The 18602-nt window shown below is 38.1% G+C and overlaps 2 protein-coding genes across 4 annotated transcripts in view; one reads left to right on the forward strand and one right to left on the reverse strand.

Moving 5' to 3' along the window:
• The first annotated feature begins 4676 nt into the window (after nt 1–4676).
• LOC118279319 (doublesex- and mab-3-related transcription factor 2) overlaps nt 4677–18602 on the forward strand; it is a 15239-nt gene continuing 1313 nt past the window's right edge. The window contains exons 1-3 of one of the 2 annotated variants that reach the window (XM_035598986.2): nt 4677–5031; nt 5651–5798; nt 8787–9089. In XM_035598986.2, the coding sequence (XP_035454879.2) occupies nt 4840–5031; nt 5651–5798; nt 8787–9034 (588 nt within the window). In that variant the 5' untranslated portion in view covers nt 4677–4839 and the 3' untranslated portion in view covers nt 9035–9089. Of the gene's footprint in view, nt 5032–5650; nt 5799–8786; nt 9090–18602 lie in introns of those variants that run through there. The other variant, XM_050699049.1, reaches the window with a different exon arrangement.
• Nucleotides 9129–18602, reverse strand: LOC126911519 (transportin-1-like; the record flags this gene model as incomplete). 2 transcript variants are annotated; one of them, XM_050699048.1, is given in 10 exon segments in its annotated part: nt 9129–13268; nt 13352–13653; nt 14445–14520; nt 15359–15454; nt 15534–15705; nt 16451–16624; nt 17282–17389; nt 17462–17983; nt 18061–18278; nt 18535–18602. In XM_050699048.1, coding segments are annotated over 9 exon segments (1717 nt in total), but the record flags the coding sequence as incomplete, so codon positions are not given.

The raw sequence follows: 18602 nt of genomic DNA on the forward strand, positions 1-18602 counted from the left end.
GATCAGGACTAAACAAATGAGTTGATGTTGGGGGTATTCTGTTCAAAGATGCTTTAACTAATGGATCCCGAATTTGAGTGGTAATTGCGTCTCGACGCATTTCTATACTTTCAGCTCGATGGCCACAAACTAATTGTAACAGGTCTGAAGAAATTTTATGTAAATCACCTTTTTGAAATAACTCTTCAACCTTCCCGCTTAAATTATCGTAATTAACTTGTGTACTTTTAGCCCACAAAAGGAGATTACGAATAGCTTCTTGTAAAGATTCTTTTTGTTTAAGGATACAAAAAGTAATTGCTGCGTATGATTTATCAGCATGTGCAAGGTGACGTAAGGTATCGTACATCTTAATCTCTTCATTTGTGTCCAAGTCTATGAAACCTGGGCTATGGTTGTAGAGTTTTTGAGTATCAGAATACCTTACTTCCGACCAAGCGGAGCTACCTAAACGCTGGACGTCAAGTAGCATTTTTAAAAGATTTTCAGGAGTTTTTGGAACAGATGGTTCCTTAAGCTTTGTTTCGATATCAAAAGTGAAGTCTAATTGTGAGTTTTTATCATCTACGTTGGGGCATTCAGTTTGTTCCTCAAAATGTTGGTCATATAGTTCTCCACTGACCCCAGAACAAACTGATAGCCCATCATGGCAAGCATTATGCGTATTATTAACGAAAACTTGTTCGCGTAACTCCTGAACTTCTTTTATAAGTTTGCCCAATGTCGAATTAGATTGTCGGGCGCGCTTATTCTTCTTACGACGAGAGCGGCGCGACCGCTTGGTACGTTTTGGAGAAGATGAGCTCGAAGAGCTACTAGACGTCGTGCTGCTACTAGAGCTGCTAACATTTCGTTTGCGGGTCCTTCCACTCGGGCCGGCCACAACTTGTGGTTCGGCAACCGAAACATCAACTTGATCATCCATTATCACAATTGTAACTTCAAAATAACAAAATAAAAAACAGTAAAATTGTTAGCACAAACAAAAATATGAAGCAAAACAAATAAATGTTAGTTGTGATCCACACGGAACAACCATAAAAAGTATTGATCACTTTTAAAAAGTAAGGTAGGTACTTACAGTTTCTTCTTCAAATGAACTCACCATTAAATCAGCACCACTATACTTTGAAATAGATTAATTCAAATGGATATTCGATAATTTTAAAAATAATTCGAACGGAAAAACCGTTAAAATACACGTTATTTTTATTTTATTCTATAAATAAAATTATGTATTTATTATTGGAATTTAAAACAAAGAATAAAGTAAGTGTAACTTTAAGCATCGATGGTGAACCGATGCGCACAAGTTGCTTCGCCGGAGAACGAAACGCCAATGAACAAAAAAGTAGCTCGGACATTTTATGTAACTAAAATGACAAGCAAACACCAGGTGGCGCCACTGGGTAGGTCAAAAAAGTACTAAAATCATAAGAAATCGCCGGAAACGGATATGCTCTCTCAATAATAAAGCTTCCAGTGACGGTCAAGGATTTAATATAATTTTATCAAAATTGTTAGCTAATTCTAGCTATGTATTTAATTTATTATGTTATATTATTTTACTTAATGTAGTAAGTATTGATTTTGTTTTTTTTTCTATATCTAATTGACTGCGCTATTTTAATTTTACTTATTATGCTCACCTATGTACTTATTTAAGTTTTGTGCACTTATAAATGGATTTAATGTTTTTTTTTATGGAAATATAATGTTTTACACCAAAATATTCAAGAAGTAGTTTCACTTTTTGGCCTTAACTTAACTTACACAACTTTTCCCTTACACTGAAAGAATAGTCAGCCAGTCGCAGGTGAATTTACTCCAATCTGTATTTTTTTTCATTGGGTTTCAACTATATTTCAATACAATAACGTTGAAAATGTAATAAAGAAACAAAAAAGAATTAATTTGTTCTGCTAGCCACTGTACATATTCTAAGCAGGGACTTTACAATTTACAATAGTTAAGAACTGATTCAGATCTTATGTAAAGTCCACATCATAGACCAAGGGACATTAATATCTTCATCTTACCTATCTTTGCAACGACCAAAGCATAGTTTATAATAATATGCACTCCCCTTTACATTACAAAAGTTAATTACAATAAAAAGATGTGGTTAGTTAATTCTGTATATTGTACAATCAAAGGCAGTGAGCCGCATAATGAATTGAATGCACGCGTGTCAGGAGCTGGTACAATGAACAGAGTGCGTTTGTCTTGCCAAGAAGCAAAGGAAGCTTTATGCTCCGAACCACAATTACCGCTAACAAAGATACTTTGTACCCTGCTATTATTAACTTACACTTCATTGGGATAACTATGCAGTCTTGTTATCGATATTATCCAAACTTATGCATTTTAATCCTGAAAAATAACGAGAGGGAGTGTCAGACTCTCACTGACTAAAAACCATCCCGTTCCTACTCCTGCTTTTCGAGCCGGAGCCGGAGCCCTGGTAACCCGCTAGGCAGTTCGCAGCTCCAGATTCAATCTACACTACGGTTATACACCGCATAATCCAAGGTCTCTCTCTCTTTCTATCTCGCGTGGAAACCGGGTACCGCCAAGCGCACCACCCGCAAGGTGGACAGACGACCTGATTAAAGTTGCAGAGAGCCGCTGGACATAAGTCGCTTCCAACCGGCCTATCTGGAATTCATTGGGGAGGCCTATGTTCAGTAATGGTCATCTTATGGCTGATATAATGATGATGATTATCCAATTTATTAATTCCCTAAATTATTTTTTAATTAAGTATCTTGCAGCGGTTTTCATTCAAGATTTTTGCAACATTTGACAGTTTTAATATCAGTTGCGGCAAAAAACAGCGTAAAAATTTCGGCTTAAACAAGGCTAGACTCTAGGTTCTTTTCGGCCTGACTTGATACTATACTTCAGATAAACACACGTATCTATTTAATCAATAAATAAGGAGATAATACAAAGGGTCTCAGTAACCGAAGACGCGCCGTGGACACGGACGATTGAAATCTGAGAGCTAATTGGCAATCGCCGCTCCAGATGGAATATCATTTTCACGTCACTATAGACGACTAAATTGTTACGTATTTCATATTTATTGTTTACCAGTTTTCCAAATATTTTTCCATACATTTACCTATTTCTCATGTTTCTAGGTAAGTAAGAACCTAATCGGAGAAAAATTTTCCTATACATATCTATTGTTTTGGAAAATTGATAAGTAAGACAAGTAGGTAAACAATAATTTAATTTAGAACACGACACAAATGCTGTTTTTATTTACTTATTGTTTGTATACCTACTAACTTAGTTTTTCGAACTTAACAAAAGTAAAAGTCTGAATCTCCGAATCTAAGTCAAATCTAAGACTTAACTTCTAGTACCTAAATCCTAAGCTGGGTAGCTCGAGTGTAATTTGGCCTTTTTTTTTTTTTTTTTTTTTTTGAGGGTGGAAAATCATCCAATGACTTCTCCCGCCTTGGGCGAGGCGAGAGGGAGTGTCAGACTCTTACTGACTAAAAACCACCCCGTTCCTACTCCTGCCCGTCGAGCCGGAGCCCCGGTAAACCCGCTAGGTAGTCCGCAGCTCCGGATTAGGCATCAGCCCTACTGGGCCCCATCTGTGGTGGTCTGATGGCTCTTTGAGGCGCGCGCAGAACGCGACGCGCCGCACGCACGGGTCTGGTTCTGGTCGGGCGGCGAGCTACCCTTGCTCACCGTCCGCAGACCCGCACTTACGGTGGCCGGAGATCGTCGCGCGATCCCCGACGCCCGGAGTGTCTCTCGCGACGGCTGGGGCGTGAGGAGGTTCGTTCTCTCACGCGCCCCGCCTCCTCCTTAGCTAGCATGACTGCTTCGCAGAAGGAGGAGACAGCATCCCAGTCCCCCTCGCTCCGCACCATGGCTTGTATCAGTGCCGGACGCGAGAGGGCGCCGTCGCCGACCACATCCCTGAGGACACGGCGGTGCTCAGCCCACGCAGGGCAGACCGCAAGCGTATGTTCCACCGTGTCCTCCGGGCGGTCTTCGCAGTGATGACACCCGGGCGTTTCCTCCCGCCCAATCAGAAACAGGAACCTACCGAAGCTTCCATGTCCGGTAAGCACCTGCGTCAGGCGGTAGGTGAGGACGCCGTGGCGCCTCTCTAGCCACTCCTCAAAGAGGGGACTTACCGCTGCAATGAGTGTAATTTGGCCTAAGTAGGTATTTTTTTTATTAGCGACCTAGGTATTTGTTATGCATTCACATTTAAAGGTAACTTTGTAATTCACATTTAAAGGCTAGCAAAAGCAAGAACCCTATGAGATGAGTTAAGACAGCAATTATTGTGCCAATATTCTGTTCTAAATAGATATAATTTGTCAATTGAAACTGTTGTTTACAAAATTACGATTTCTAATTGCTGATATCAAAGCTTTGAAACTTCAGAACGATAGGAAACAAAAAAGTTTATTGCTTCTTTACAGTTTACGTTATGAAGATGTGTCTTTGATAATGTTAAAAATACACACTACAAACACTTCAATATTACACAACAAACGATTAATGTATCATTTTGCTCCGAAAAATAAAACTTTACAATACAAAAAACGTTTGGTGCCGCCCGCCCACATCGGCTGATCCGCCAATCGTAAGGCGCGTAGGGCGGGGCGATGTCTACCACTGAACTTTTAAAACTTGAAGCCCACTTTACAGCCGTCAATCTCTGAAACGATATTTCAGCGTCAACATGACTCGGTGTCGCGTCTCATTAATAACTCTGTGATCCGTGGGCGCGGAACTGCTTGCTTGAACATGAATTAGGCAGTAGTGTAGTGATTCATTAAAGAACTATTTGCGGTAAACAGAATGCAAAACGAAGGTTCTAGTGAGGGAGAGACTACGGTTCGGAAAGCGCTGCGGACTCCGAAGTGCGCAAGATGCCGTAACCACGGAGTCATCTCGTGCTTGAAGGGGCACAAGAGGCTGTGTCGCTGGCGGGACTGTCGCTGCCCTGGCTGTCTGCTGGTGCTGGAACGTCAACGTGTCATGGCTGCTCAGGTAAAGAAACTTTGTTTGTTCCATTTAACACAGTCTAAAAGTACATAGTTTCGGTTACAGCTTAGGGGACTTAGAAAATTAGGAGTCTTGCAGTAATTAGGTGGGTAGATATAAGGTACCCACATTTTTAAGGTGAACAATAGGTACGCGATTTAACAATAAATCGCGATCCTCATCCACGTTCTTAGACTGACTCGTGTTGATTAGGTACATACACCCATTAAGTAATTATTATGTAACTTAATATACTTAGAAGACATAGGAAAGTCCTGCGCAGTACCTAGTCGTGGATACCCGATTGACTTCATCAAACTTTTCAATAGTAGATATACAGTGACACAATCATGAATTGGATTTTTGACTTCAAGGAACAAGCCACAAGTCCCTCGTTTGCACAGGACCTATATCTACAGCAGCTAAATTCTTACAACTCCCAATTGGGTAGGTGACGTAGCTACAATGCCAATCATCAATACTGTTGAGAGTTGATGTTAATATCTAAGATTTAGGTGGTACCTAAGATCACACGTCTGTTCATATTTTCCTCGCACTATGTTTCTACCTAAGCTATAAAAACGTGAATATTCCAAAGTTATTCTAAGCTTTTGTGTTCCCAAAGGTGGCACTGCGCAGACAGCAGGGTGCTGGCAGTTCAGACGCTCGCGACGGGGAAGCTGCTGCTCTAGCCGCCCGCAAGAGAGCTTACCGCGCCCGACTGCGGTGCATGCAGATGACCAGGACATTTCCAGTACAGCCATCCATCTATGGTGAGTTAATAATTACCTATATAGTCTACTAATCCTGTTGGTTTAATACTTTAAAACGTAGGCCGTTTTTCAGAGCGCATGTGTTAATAATATTTTGGCAGGTATTTTACAAATATCTATGTTGTCCAATCGTGCGTAAATTAAAGCCCATGAAAATAAATATATTAATCTTGTCGGAAGAAAATCACGTTAGAAAAGGGTAGTTGACAGTAATAGACCTCTGAAATTTCTCGAGTTTTGGACCTCCCAAGCAAAAAGTTTGCCCACCAGAGGGGGTAAACCTGACGGCCTGTATCACTCGATACTGACATTGATTACTCATCATAAACTCATCAATCAGTTCTTAAAGACTATTTAGGTACTTATAGGTATAAAACACAAACTGTAGGTATTTTGTAGGTACCTAATTATTAAGGTAAGAGATTTGTACCTAATTCACATAACATTTGGCAAAATTAAGCCTCAAGACATGTTATTGTGATGTGCTGAATCGAATTAGTAGATACAGAGATAAACAAAACAGCATCACGCCTTTTAGTTCTCGAAGGCAAGTCAGAATAGTGCATATTTAATGCAAGTGAGTACCACCCATTATCTGGTCACAATTTGAAAATCGAAGGCAATACTTCTTGCTAGGCAATCAATTACAATATGGTTACAGGTAAATACTAGGTAATCATTAATCTATAAAGCCCATCGATGCTTTTTTTTTTTTTTTTTTGAGGGGGAAAATCATCCAATTACTTCTCCCGCCTTGGGTGAGGCGGGAGGGAGTGTTAAACTCTTACTGACTAAAAACCACCCCGTTCCTTCTCCTGCTTTGAGCCGGAGCCCCGGTAACCTTTTACGTTGTCCGCAGCTCCGGATCAGGCATCAGCCCTACTGGGCCCCATCTGTGGTGGTCTGGCTCTTTGAGGCGCGCGCGGAACGCGACGCGCCGTACGCACGGGTCTGGTTCTGGTTGGGCGGCGAGCTACCCTTGCTCGCCGTCCGCAGACCCGCACTTACGGTGGCCGGAGATCGTCACGCGATCCCCGACGCCCGGAGTGTCTTCTGCGGCGGCTGGGGCGTGAAAAGGATCGTTCCCTCACGCGCTCCGCCTCCTCCTTAGCTAGCATAACTGCTTCGCAAAAGGAGGAGACGGCGTCCCATTCCCCCTCGCTCCGCACCATGGCCTGAACCAAAGCCGGACGCGAGAGGTCACCGTCGCCGATCACATCCCTAAGGACACGGCGGTGCTCAGCCCATGCACACCGCTACTGTATGCTCCACCGTGTCCTCCGGGTGGTCCACGCAGCCCATCGATGCTACTAATATAATTTTGCGGTGTGGCAAACTTATATTGTATGTAGGTATATTACAAAAACATCAAAACAAATGAATTATGATTACTTTAGGCTGACTTACATAAGTAGTTAGGTACAATAAACCTACTTAGATACCCTCCTGTACAATATACACGTGTAGATATCTAAATAATATTCTAAACGGTTATTTTGAAATGTAATGTATACTGTGACAGAGAGCAGGGTGTCCACACCACTCCGCTGCTGTTATTGTAGTAACCGAGCCGACACTGTCGAGTGTTTCGTTTCTCACCCGTGAAATGCTAAATGCGAATTAGCTGGATAAATATTTATTTTGGAACAACGGGAGAGTTAAATGAATATTTTGGAGAAGAGCTTCAGTTATCTGTTGGTTGGGCATTGTTCCTTTGGAACGTTAATTTTAACAAAAAACTATGTGGATAAGTTGTTTTTCCTAACATTTGTTTGTGAAGTAAACGATAAAATTTATTAGATTATTTTTCATCAGCTAATCGTCTTAACGTAACTTATACGCTTATTACCTTACTCTTGCAGGCAAAACGAGCCCGTGTAGTACCTACATTTTTTATTTCTCTAACTTAATTAATGTTTTGGTACGACCAAAACTACCCCTAAATACCGACGAAAAGTACTAGTATGTAGTTATTTCTTTTTTGATACTTTATGATACCTAGTTAATTGACTCATTGCGTCAATGTTAAATGGGTATTTCCATGTTGCACAAAACATCTTCAAAATACGAAAATAGAGTCGTAATAAAAAATTTAAAGACTTGAAAATGTCCCCGGTTCATTACAGAACAAAAGCTGTCATCCAACACTCGGCAACATTTCACTGTCTATTAACACAAAAACTACAATTTCTTTTAACTATTTTTATGGGCTCTAAAAAAGTGTGAAGATTGTTTTACAAGAGAGGCGGAGGCGGCTCTTTGTCGGGGTGTCGGATTACAGCAATACTGTTGACTGTAAACATGTCTTTCCGTCCTGTTGAATGATAGCTCCGCGGGTGCCAACAACATCTTTACACATTTATGACATCTTGATAATATTCGTTTTATGAGCTACGTGACAAAAGTAACAGGTTGCACTAACATTTTTCATATCTATAAACATAAAATCATTCATTATTATTTAAACCACTTATTGAATCAAATTAATTTCAACGTTTGGAAAGTTGAATTTAATATATCGTTGTCAATTTCATGAGAGCTATTTAGTAGATTTTTTGTTACCAAACACAGACTACTAAGATTTCGAAAAACTTAACGGACATCGGTTCGTTCGTTACCTACTGACTTAAACTCAAATTCAAACCTTATCATTTCACGATGTTTTCACGAAGATGGTTCGACCGACTGACCGGACTCAACTGCAAAACCGCATCTTATTCTGTACTTCTATTCGACTTATTCGTTAGTATAAAATTAAATAGGATCTACCTAGTGTATTGACAAAAATACCCTGTGATGCAGTCCTGAGTTGACTACAGGACTAAAGTCACACACCAATGCAGGCTCTAAACAGTGATAAATTCAATTTAAATTCACAAATTTAACCAGAACTAGATATCTCCTTCTTCCAAATCTTTACCCCTTTTCACTGTTCTAATTTCTTTTCGTAATCGTTCTAAAAAATATAACGTTGTCACTTGGGTACAGGTGACCGGCCATATTCAAATGATCCAGCTTGGAATGAGCGTGTCCGTCGGCGCAGGGCTTTCGCGGACGTGGAATTAGACCGTGGAGCTGCGCCCTTGCCACCGCCACCGCCGGGCCCACCAGCTGCGCTACTCTGCAGGAACCTACTCGCAGCTTTACTCACCACCTACGCTCCCATACCCCCTCACAGTCAGCCTCAACGGCAAAAACTATCTTTCTCCATAGAATCCATAATAGGCGTACAGTAATTTTTCTGTTAGTCATTACATGGTTCAAAATACCATTTTCATGCAGGACATTTCTGTTTGGGCATATCAAACGTTAAAATAAAAAATCGAAACATTCGAACAATGAGTGCTTTATTAACGAAATGTTTGGTAAAAGAATGTCTATTGTGAGGTCATCATATTACAACCAGATCCTGATTTTAAAACATTTGATTACTTTATGGACATAAGTAGTTATCTTTTTTACAATTAAATTTGTATGTTTTAATACATAAGTACTTTACTTATATAAAATGAGTACAGAATTTTTATTTCAAAAGTGAGTATAAATATATTCTTCCAAAATTATAATTTTATATTGTTAATTTTGAACAAATTGCCTAGGGTTAGGCCTTAAAATAGAGGTAGGTTATGTCTATTATACGTTTCATACATCTGTACTCACTTTATGTAAAACGAACAACAAAATATTAGGTAATTATAACTTAAGGTGTGCAAATTTGTACCGGACTTGCTGAAATCATGTAGGTTTTACAATACAAATATACTATTTGCAATTTCAGTTATTTTATGTAACAACTTACACATTTGCCTACAGGTGACAAGGATTTACATTTAGGTATTTAAAATATATTTATTTTTATTCACGATACAGTTCCACGCATAGATTTCCTATTGCAATTTGTAAGAGAACTAACTAATGGTAGTGATTTGTAAATAAAACTAGTAAAATAATAATATAATATATATATAATAAAATATTAATTACATAATATAGAACATGGACTTTTATGCGTTATAACTTTATATATACCTAGTATGGATAATGGATAAAAAATTAAATCGAAAATTGCAGAACTAATAATATTAGTTTTATTTAGCGAAATATTATTTATTAGATGAATAAATACTTATAAGAATCTCACATTGTCTACATTGTGTTCAGATTTTGTTACTGTTTTTAGAACTTTAAATAACTGAGTCGGATCAAGCACGGGCGCAGTTAGATAATATTTGCGATATGAATTCTGTGATTCTGCGATGGAAATTGCGGTTATTACTATGGTTTCTGTTTAGTCTTCCCCCGCCTACAGTAAAATGAGTGACCGTCATCCGTACCGCCGATATCTCCTCTCAATGAGCAATGATGCTTTAAGGGTGAAGGACATTATTCAGACAACTAATTTTTGTTACTAGTAATCAAAAACTTCTTTTTTCCACAGAGACAGTAAGCGCCGTTGAATTTGTGGTAGTTACCGAAATGTAGGGGTAACAAATTAGACTTGTTTTATTGTTACTGGGACACAGATTAAAAATATTTTCTGAAATGATAAAACAAGTATAGAACTCCAGTGAGTTTGATAAATTAAGAAGCCTAGGATGGGTACGGTCGAGGTGGCCATCTAATGGCATTCGGTAATGTATATTTTCACTAGAGGGACTACGTCACCAGAACGTTTAGAGATATAATTTTGGCATTTTAAGCCCTGATCCAAAATTGCTGATGGTCAACAAATAATAGTCAACCTAACGTTCACTAAAGTGGCTCACGTGACCGTTGCAAGGGTTTACTAGAAACTTTTTATGAACCTCATTCTAATGACATGAACGGAATGATCCTCTATGTAAATGCTATAGTATAAAAATATTTGCAGCGCTGAGCTCAACTCTGTAATTGAATATAATTTAAGCTCAATCCAAATGATTAACTAACGTGGACAATGTGATTACAATATTCATATAAATAAATACAACGTACGCATGTTTTGACAATAATCCACAACACAATATGACAATTTAACGCGACACAAACAACCTACATTTATATCGACAATGCATCACAATTAATGTTCGTCCAAACGATACAACTATAATATTTATAATAAAATACTAACTATGCCTCAAGGAAGGGAGTGCCTTACGAATGCCGCCTCACTCACACATTCACACATGCGATCACTTATCCAACTATTATCACGGTTTTTTAGGAAAAACAAACATCTACATTAAAAAAAATCATGACCATAAAATCTACTAACCTTAAAAATAAATTACGAGGCCACCCGTAACATACATATAATCGATATAAAATGGATTCTACTTAAAAAATAAACAATGTGTCTCAAATTTATCCGAAAGGTAGCTACAGTAATTTAATGTTCCTACGGGTACCGAGACGTGAAACAGCTACCGTATGGACGCGACACCTACCTGCGAGTCTCCGGGCTTCGTTGGCACATGACACGGGATGGGACTAGACAGGACTCAGGATAGGAACTCAGCGGGGCTCTGGGATCGGGGATCTCTCCTACTCGATACAATCACGACGTGTATATATAATATGTATATCTAAATATTATAATTTAGCGATTCGCAAAACATAAAAGTATAGCAACACTCGACACTGAAGTTTTATACTGAGCCAAAAGACAGAATTTAGATTACGGAATGTTAAAATTTCTTTTTATCCCCGAAATACCATATTATATCGACGCTCCCTATACTACGATTGCAATTTGTTAAATATGCTAATGTTCATTCGAACTACATAATTTCAGACCCCGTATCTGAAAAAAAAAATTAAATGATATTATAACAAGTGTTTAAAGTCAGACTTTTAGCTTTTTATAAAACAAAAAATAACAATTTTACTTGAATATAATAATAATATACATCGCAATATGTATTTACATATACATAATATTAGTTTAATTAAATATACACGTAAATAGTAGTTTATATCAATGATAAAGTTGACCGGCGCAGCGGGCAGTCGCGGGCACGACGCACACGAGTACAAAATGTGTAAATATAGCTTTGTGAGAGTTGCACGGACCGCACCACACGTCGCGCTGCAAGCGCCCGTCCGCCGGCCAACTCACACATACAATTCCATTAAACAATATACAACGTAAAAATACTATTTGGTATATTATATAGCAGAAATCTAGCCTTCATAAAATCTATCAAAGCAGTATATCATATCTACACTGACACAGACATAAAATCATCATACACATATATTAGTCAAAAAAAAAATCCAGTCACAAATCACAGTTCACATAAATTCTCGATTTTACTAAGTCTTTGTAATTTACATAAAATAATAAAAGTTAACGCGTCAATTTTAAATTGTAATAAAATATATTTGCGATGCTCTAGCTAGTGGGTGTAGATAAATGCTTTTGGACAAAATCAATTACCGAATGACTCTGTTTATTTGAAATCAACTAAAACTAATAGCATTTATGCTGTATTTATGTTAGTGAATTATAAATTAAAACACGTGCTGTATGTGTTGAGCAGTGAATGGCATCAGTCGACCTATGCTAAACAATCACGAGCAAAAGGCGAACGATGTGACTGGCGATACGAGCACTTGCGATGTCTACTACGCAAGTAGCTCGCGATATCATTATTATTAGCGTTTTATTGTTACTAGTATCGATTCGATATCTTTTCTTATCGATATCAATATTATGTTTACCTTACTACTGCATGTTAAGGTAATTCCTATGATGAGACTCTGATGATTCGATGTGTCGTTTTAAAACATTTTAAACTATAGAGAAAATTTGCAAGAACCAAAATAAGAATAAATCATATTTTTCAACAAACACGTCTCATCTTTCTTTACAAACTAGAAACTATCTCTAAATTTCATGCAATTACAGTAGATATACCACATCTAACTCGGTAATAATCACCGTGTTACCAAATTTAGTGAGTAAAACTACAACTAGAAAGGGCCAATGAATGTACACTCGTTACGATGGTTATACAAAGAGGCACGTAAGCATGCACCGTGCAACGTGAATGTAACAAGATACGAATAGAAAGCCTAGCACCGTATACGTGTGTACCAGCCCCGGCCTGTGCGTTGTGCGTCTGTCGAGCAAGCCGAGCGGAGCGGTTCAGAACCTGCGCGACCCATCCAAGCTACGATTACTTTATACTCGGTGCACAATACACTCATTAAGTGATTACGCCGCTTCTACATGTACGTCTCGTCGAACGAAAAATAATTTCAGGTACGAACAGAAGAATGAAGTGTAACAATTTACAATCTAGATTATATTCTCTGTCGATAGGTACAAATGTGTAAATATCCTCGCTAGTGTAGTGAGGTCAGTGTGTTGGCACATAACGCGGCGGACAGGCGGCGGCCGGCCCGAGCGAGTGTTCCCTACGCGCGGGTGCCGCGCCTGCTGCGACACCCTCAATGTCTTCCCGACCCGTGCTGACATTGGTTCCCCTGCAACACACAACCGCGTCAGCGCCACCTCACACTGCATATAACACCAACAACTAGTTAGATGCCCGCGGGTCTCTACTCACCATAACGCAGTGTTGACGTCTATATCCCGCACATGGCAGACAGGCGCACGCTGAGCTGCACGGGAAACTGGTCGGTGAAATGGCGCCAATTCTCCTCGCCGACTTGGTTCTTGAACCCGTGCAGGATCTTGGTGAACATCTCCTTTAAGTCGTCCTTGGGGTGCGACCACGAGGCGACAGCGTCGCAGAAGAACATAAAGTCTTGTACGACCCCGGCTGGGTTCACTTGGATCATCTGACAGATGCCACGGAACGCAGAGTCCTTCTCGTCGTTATCGCGAATATTTCGCAGCGAGGTGCACCTGACAGAAAATGTAGTGTTGTAAGAGAGAGCTCAGTCGCCCGCTTTATCGCGATCACTGCTTAGATGATTTCTCAATGAACATGTAAATTAAATTGAGAAGGTTTGTTACGCCAACATGTTAGATAAATAATTAAGTCGCATTGAAAAATCATCCAATCTAAAATGTAATAAAAAATTCTAAAGAAATTGATGAAAATTAATCAAGCGTAAATAAACTGTATATTATTCAAGGGAAACTGGAGGAAAACAAAGGAAGGATTATTAATGTGAATAGCAAATATTGAAACTGGCACACGAAAATATTTGTATGGGTATTGGAACTCAGATCATTCCAAACTGTAAGCAAATTATAAATAAAATATATAATATTAAATAAAATCAACCAGACATAGTAGTAATAAATAAAATTATTCAATAAGATGAGCATGTTTGCATTTGAAAGTTAGTCAAACAATTTGTCTTGCAGTTTGGTGTAAATAATAGTTTATATTGTTTAGAAAGCGGATGGTGTTCAACACATATAAAGTACAGCACTGAAAATAAAATGATCAAACAGGTAAAATTACACCCAAAATCTATGTCCCTCAAGTGTGGCCTTACATAAACACATAGAATTAATATTCTCATGCTTGGTTCAACTTAACTCAGGAACAACATATCAAAACAATAATATTAACAAGCCATGGACAAACACCATCCACAATCGAAATAATACCGGTTAATAACTTATTTAATATTAAACGTAATAGTAATATAATATAAAGTAATAATAAAAAAATGACTACAGACCACTGGCGTACAAATTGATGTAAAACGGGTGCGACGTCGTGGGGGCACACATAACCTAGCCGACCGATAGTAATCGCTACACGCCACGACATACCGAGAACAAAACCAAGAAAACAAATCAACAAACCATTCAAAACATATTAAATTACATAATTCAACAGCAACAAATTAGTGTTACAAATGGAAAAACGTGAAACACTCGTATCTGCTAAATAATTAATCAAATTATATAAGTATCGCATGTTTGAGAAAAGATGGCCCAGAATTTGTTCAGAGTTAAACATTAGGTAATAGTGGAACATTGATGAACGAACATTAAAGAACATGATGGACTCATGCAAGCTGGTGATTACACTGCGAGATCTACGCCATCTTTCACATCAGGCACACACTTCACCTTTCGGTTCTACTTTATTTCTCATTATATTTACAATTTACCCCAAAAACAAAAAATAATATTGATGAGGATAAATAAGCTTTGAAAAAATCTACTGTTTGTGTTATTATGTGGAATATATTAATTGTATGAATAGAATACATGTTCATAAATATAATGTTTTGTAGAAGAAGTGGTACACAATAATAATATATATCATGTGTTGTTTAGTACTGAGTTAGTATCATCACATATAGGTATTGTGATACATATTATATGATCTGCCAGGTACAGATATAGGCAGGGAGTACTACAGCGAACACAAATGGGGTATACAGATAAACATGAACATCACAACAACTCAATTTAAAACATTGAATAGTAACATATACATAAACAGTATACATAAACATGACTGACACCAACAAGTCACTTATTGGATATACTTCTAGCAAATAAAACATTACTTTATTAGTTATTCTTCTTTTTTTTCAACAAAATAAATTTTCTAATTAAGTTAATCAACACAATCACTTACCTGTATTTTCAAGTAGGGTCTTGGGTGTATTAGGCCTGTTGATAATTTCAACTAAATGGCTCAAAACTAGAGGGATATACTTTGATGTTTCAGGCCCTGAAATAATTATATTATGACAGATGAGTGGAAACAATGTTTCAATTGTAATGTTAAATTACTATTGTAAAACACTTACCTAATTTAATACTTATTTCGCCGATTGCCCATGTGGCATTATTGCATACAGAAATGAGTTCTGGATTGAGGTTCATGCCGAGTATTGGTAGAAACTCGGGTATGTATGGTAGTACATGTTGGAAACATGCTTTTGTCAAGTCACCCAGCAGCGCAAACGACGACTGACGCACCTGATACGATGAACACAACTTAAAATATTAGCTCCTATTTAAAACAAAGAATCCCATCTCCCAATAAGTGTTAGTTACTGTTAATTGTTTGTTACAAGATATACAATGAGTATTAATGGTTTTGGTTGATGAAGTAAGTGATTCTTCAACCTCAGTTGCAAGATGAGAAAATGTGAGAACCAGTTGCGCGATCCAAAGATTTGTACCTCACAAGCCCAACAGTAAGTAAACTAGAGAGTGACTATTATGTGTATAAAATATATTGTGTTATATTATGAACACAAGTTTTGATCCAAAACTTAAGGATTTTTTGGAATTTCAAATAGCTAAATATATTTCGTATGTTAAAAAATATTTCAACATTGAGTAACATAATGAAAGAGCAAATACTGAATTTTGCTAGTGCTTCGAATCTTTCTATCTAAACAGGAAGTTCAGCTTTATAATGTTGAAATGATGTTTGTATGTGGTGTTGCCAACTTCAAAATTTCAAATCATAGATTAAGTAAAATATAATAACCATTTGTTAGAGTATATTGTATAAACCAAGTAACTACACATGCAAATGATAATATAAAAACAACATTTGGACAACGCAACAAGTAAACATAATTTTCCAAATTAGTAATAAGCTTAAATGAATGATGAAATACATTAAAACTCCATAATACCTTGATATAGAAAAAATACCCTATGCGCCCTTGTCCCAGTGAGTAGATAAGCGAGAGTCACATACAAGATATACCTCAGGCATCGGATCCTGCATGCATTGGTAGAGCAGCTGCATCAGGTTGGAGTTGAACACCAGGTGGTCTATGTGGCCATCCAGTCCCTCTGCCAATCCACTCAACAGATCCAGTGCCACAATCATGAAGTCCTTGTCAGGTGCTTCAAACTGTTCTGGACTTTGCGTGTTCGCCTGGAAATATAAATTTGAACATGCTAACTATCAGAGATTTTACTTATATTTTATTATAAATTACGTATTTTTATTACACAATTTGTGAGGTAACCTTAAGCCCAACATATAAATTTTAGGATGTAAACTGATAAGTTAACTGATTTGTATAAATCTGGACATAACTATTAAGTAAAAAGTTGAGTACTTAAAGATACTTGACTTGATTAATATTATATTGGATATGCATTGATGCATTGATGAAGTGACCGTCAATTTGTTAGCAATGCTGATAATAGTCAGTTAGTTAATATTGGCAACATTACATTATTAATACATACATATTATTTAGGATGTCCTAAAAGTAATGAGTAGTGTCAAGAATTTTTAAAATTAATTTGCTTGTCCTTGATATGTCAACAATAACTATGCAACCTAAATATGTCTGCTTGTTATCATTAGATCACTTGAGTCATCATTATTTTGTATTTATGACTTCAGAAAGATATTTGATAAGATTAGGGAAAAGTGGTTCTATTTACTCAAGTTTAGTTGGATCATTTTACAATAATGTAAATGTAATAAATCTAAGTGGTTAAACATTATATCTTTTTTATATTATTTAATTTCAGTCTATTAAAGAGGTTCAATAAGTTAAAAAATGGACATGTTACTTACAATATTTTGATTTAATGTTTGTTCTATTAATGATACACATCTTCTGAAGACTGGTTCACAGTATGGCAAGAATCCTGACTGGAGAGCTGTGGCCACAGATGACAGGCACTGTAATCAAAACTTATATTAATATCAATTCAAACAACTTAGTATACAGTACTGTAATAGTTTTAATCATACCTCAAGAAGTGGGAACAGATCCTTATCTTCATCCTTCAAAAAGTTCCACTTATTGATGAGTGGTGGCATCAACATGTTGATGTATTCTGGTTTATTTAGGTGGTGACCAACTGAGTCAGCTAGTGTACCAATAGCGTCATACAATATGAGCAAATTCTTATGCTGGTATTTACTGAAAGCATACACTAGTGTTTGTAAAATGAAGCCCAAGTAGGGGACAAGCTCTGTGCACGCTTCTTCCTCGAGGGTGGCGAAAGCTGAACACGCCGCCTCTTGTACTCGCTTGTTGTTGTCTAACACGCGCTTCAGTAACTCAGTCATCACAGGCTTCAGGTACAGATCATGTGACTGAGATACAATCCAGTGTGAGTAACGAGACAGAGTCCAGCAAGTGATTGCGCGTACCAGAGCCTTGCGTTCAGCCAGACAGCATACCAGGTATGGAACCAAATCCGGAAGGTGTGGCACCATACCACCCATGCAGCCATCGGCCACCGCACCCAGGGCTAAAATGCCGCTTTCCTGATTACAGAAAAAATAGGATTATAGTATAGTTTCTATTCAAAGTGCATGACATCTGTTTTTGAAACTTTTTATACCTTTATGACCCAATCTTCATGGAAAAGTGTCTCTTTAAGTATGGGGAAGAGTACAGGTAGTAAGTCTGCGCCGAACACGTTGGCGAGCACGTCGAGCGCGGCCGCACTGCATTTACGTAAGTTCCAGTCCGACAACGAGCCATCATCTGCGTCCGCGCCGCCGTCGTCTTCGTCGTCCGACTCGCCACCTCCCGACATGTTGCTGTCACCAGCTCCAGCTGTGTCAAAACGTAGTTATTGATAGAATACCATCCCTGACTAAGTCACAACAACCTGTTCCCATAAATTGTTATAATCTTTTTTTTTTTTTTTGAGTGGCGAAAATCATCCAATGACTTCTCCCGCCTTGGGTGAGGCGAGAGGGAGTGTCAGACTGTTACTGACTAAAAAGCACCCCGTTCCTTCTCCTGCTTTGAACCGGAGCCCCGGTAACCTTTTACGTTGTCCGCAGCTCCGGAATTGTGATAATCTTACCATTATGTTTGACTGTGTGTGATCGAGGTTTATGGAATCGTGGTCGTATGTCGGATTCCCGATCTGGC

The sequence above is a fragment of the Spodoptera frugiperda genome, chromosome 15 (assembly GCF_023101765.2).
Source record: "Spodoptera frugiperda isolate SF20-4 chromosome 15, AGI-APGP_CSIRO_Sfru_2.0, whole genome shotgun sequence".
NCBI classification, from domain to species: domain Eukaryota; kingdom Metazoa; phylum Arthropoda; class Insecta; order Lepidoptera; family Noctuidae; genus Spodoptera; species Spodoptera frugiperda.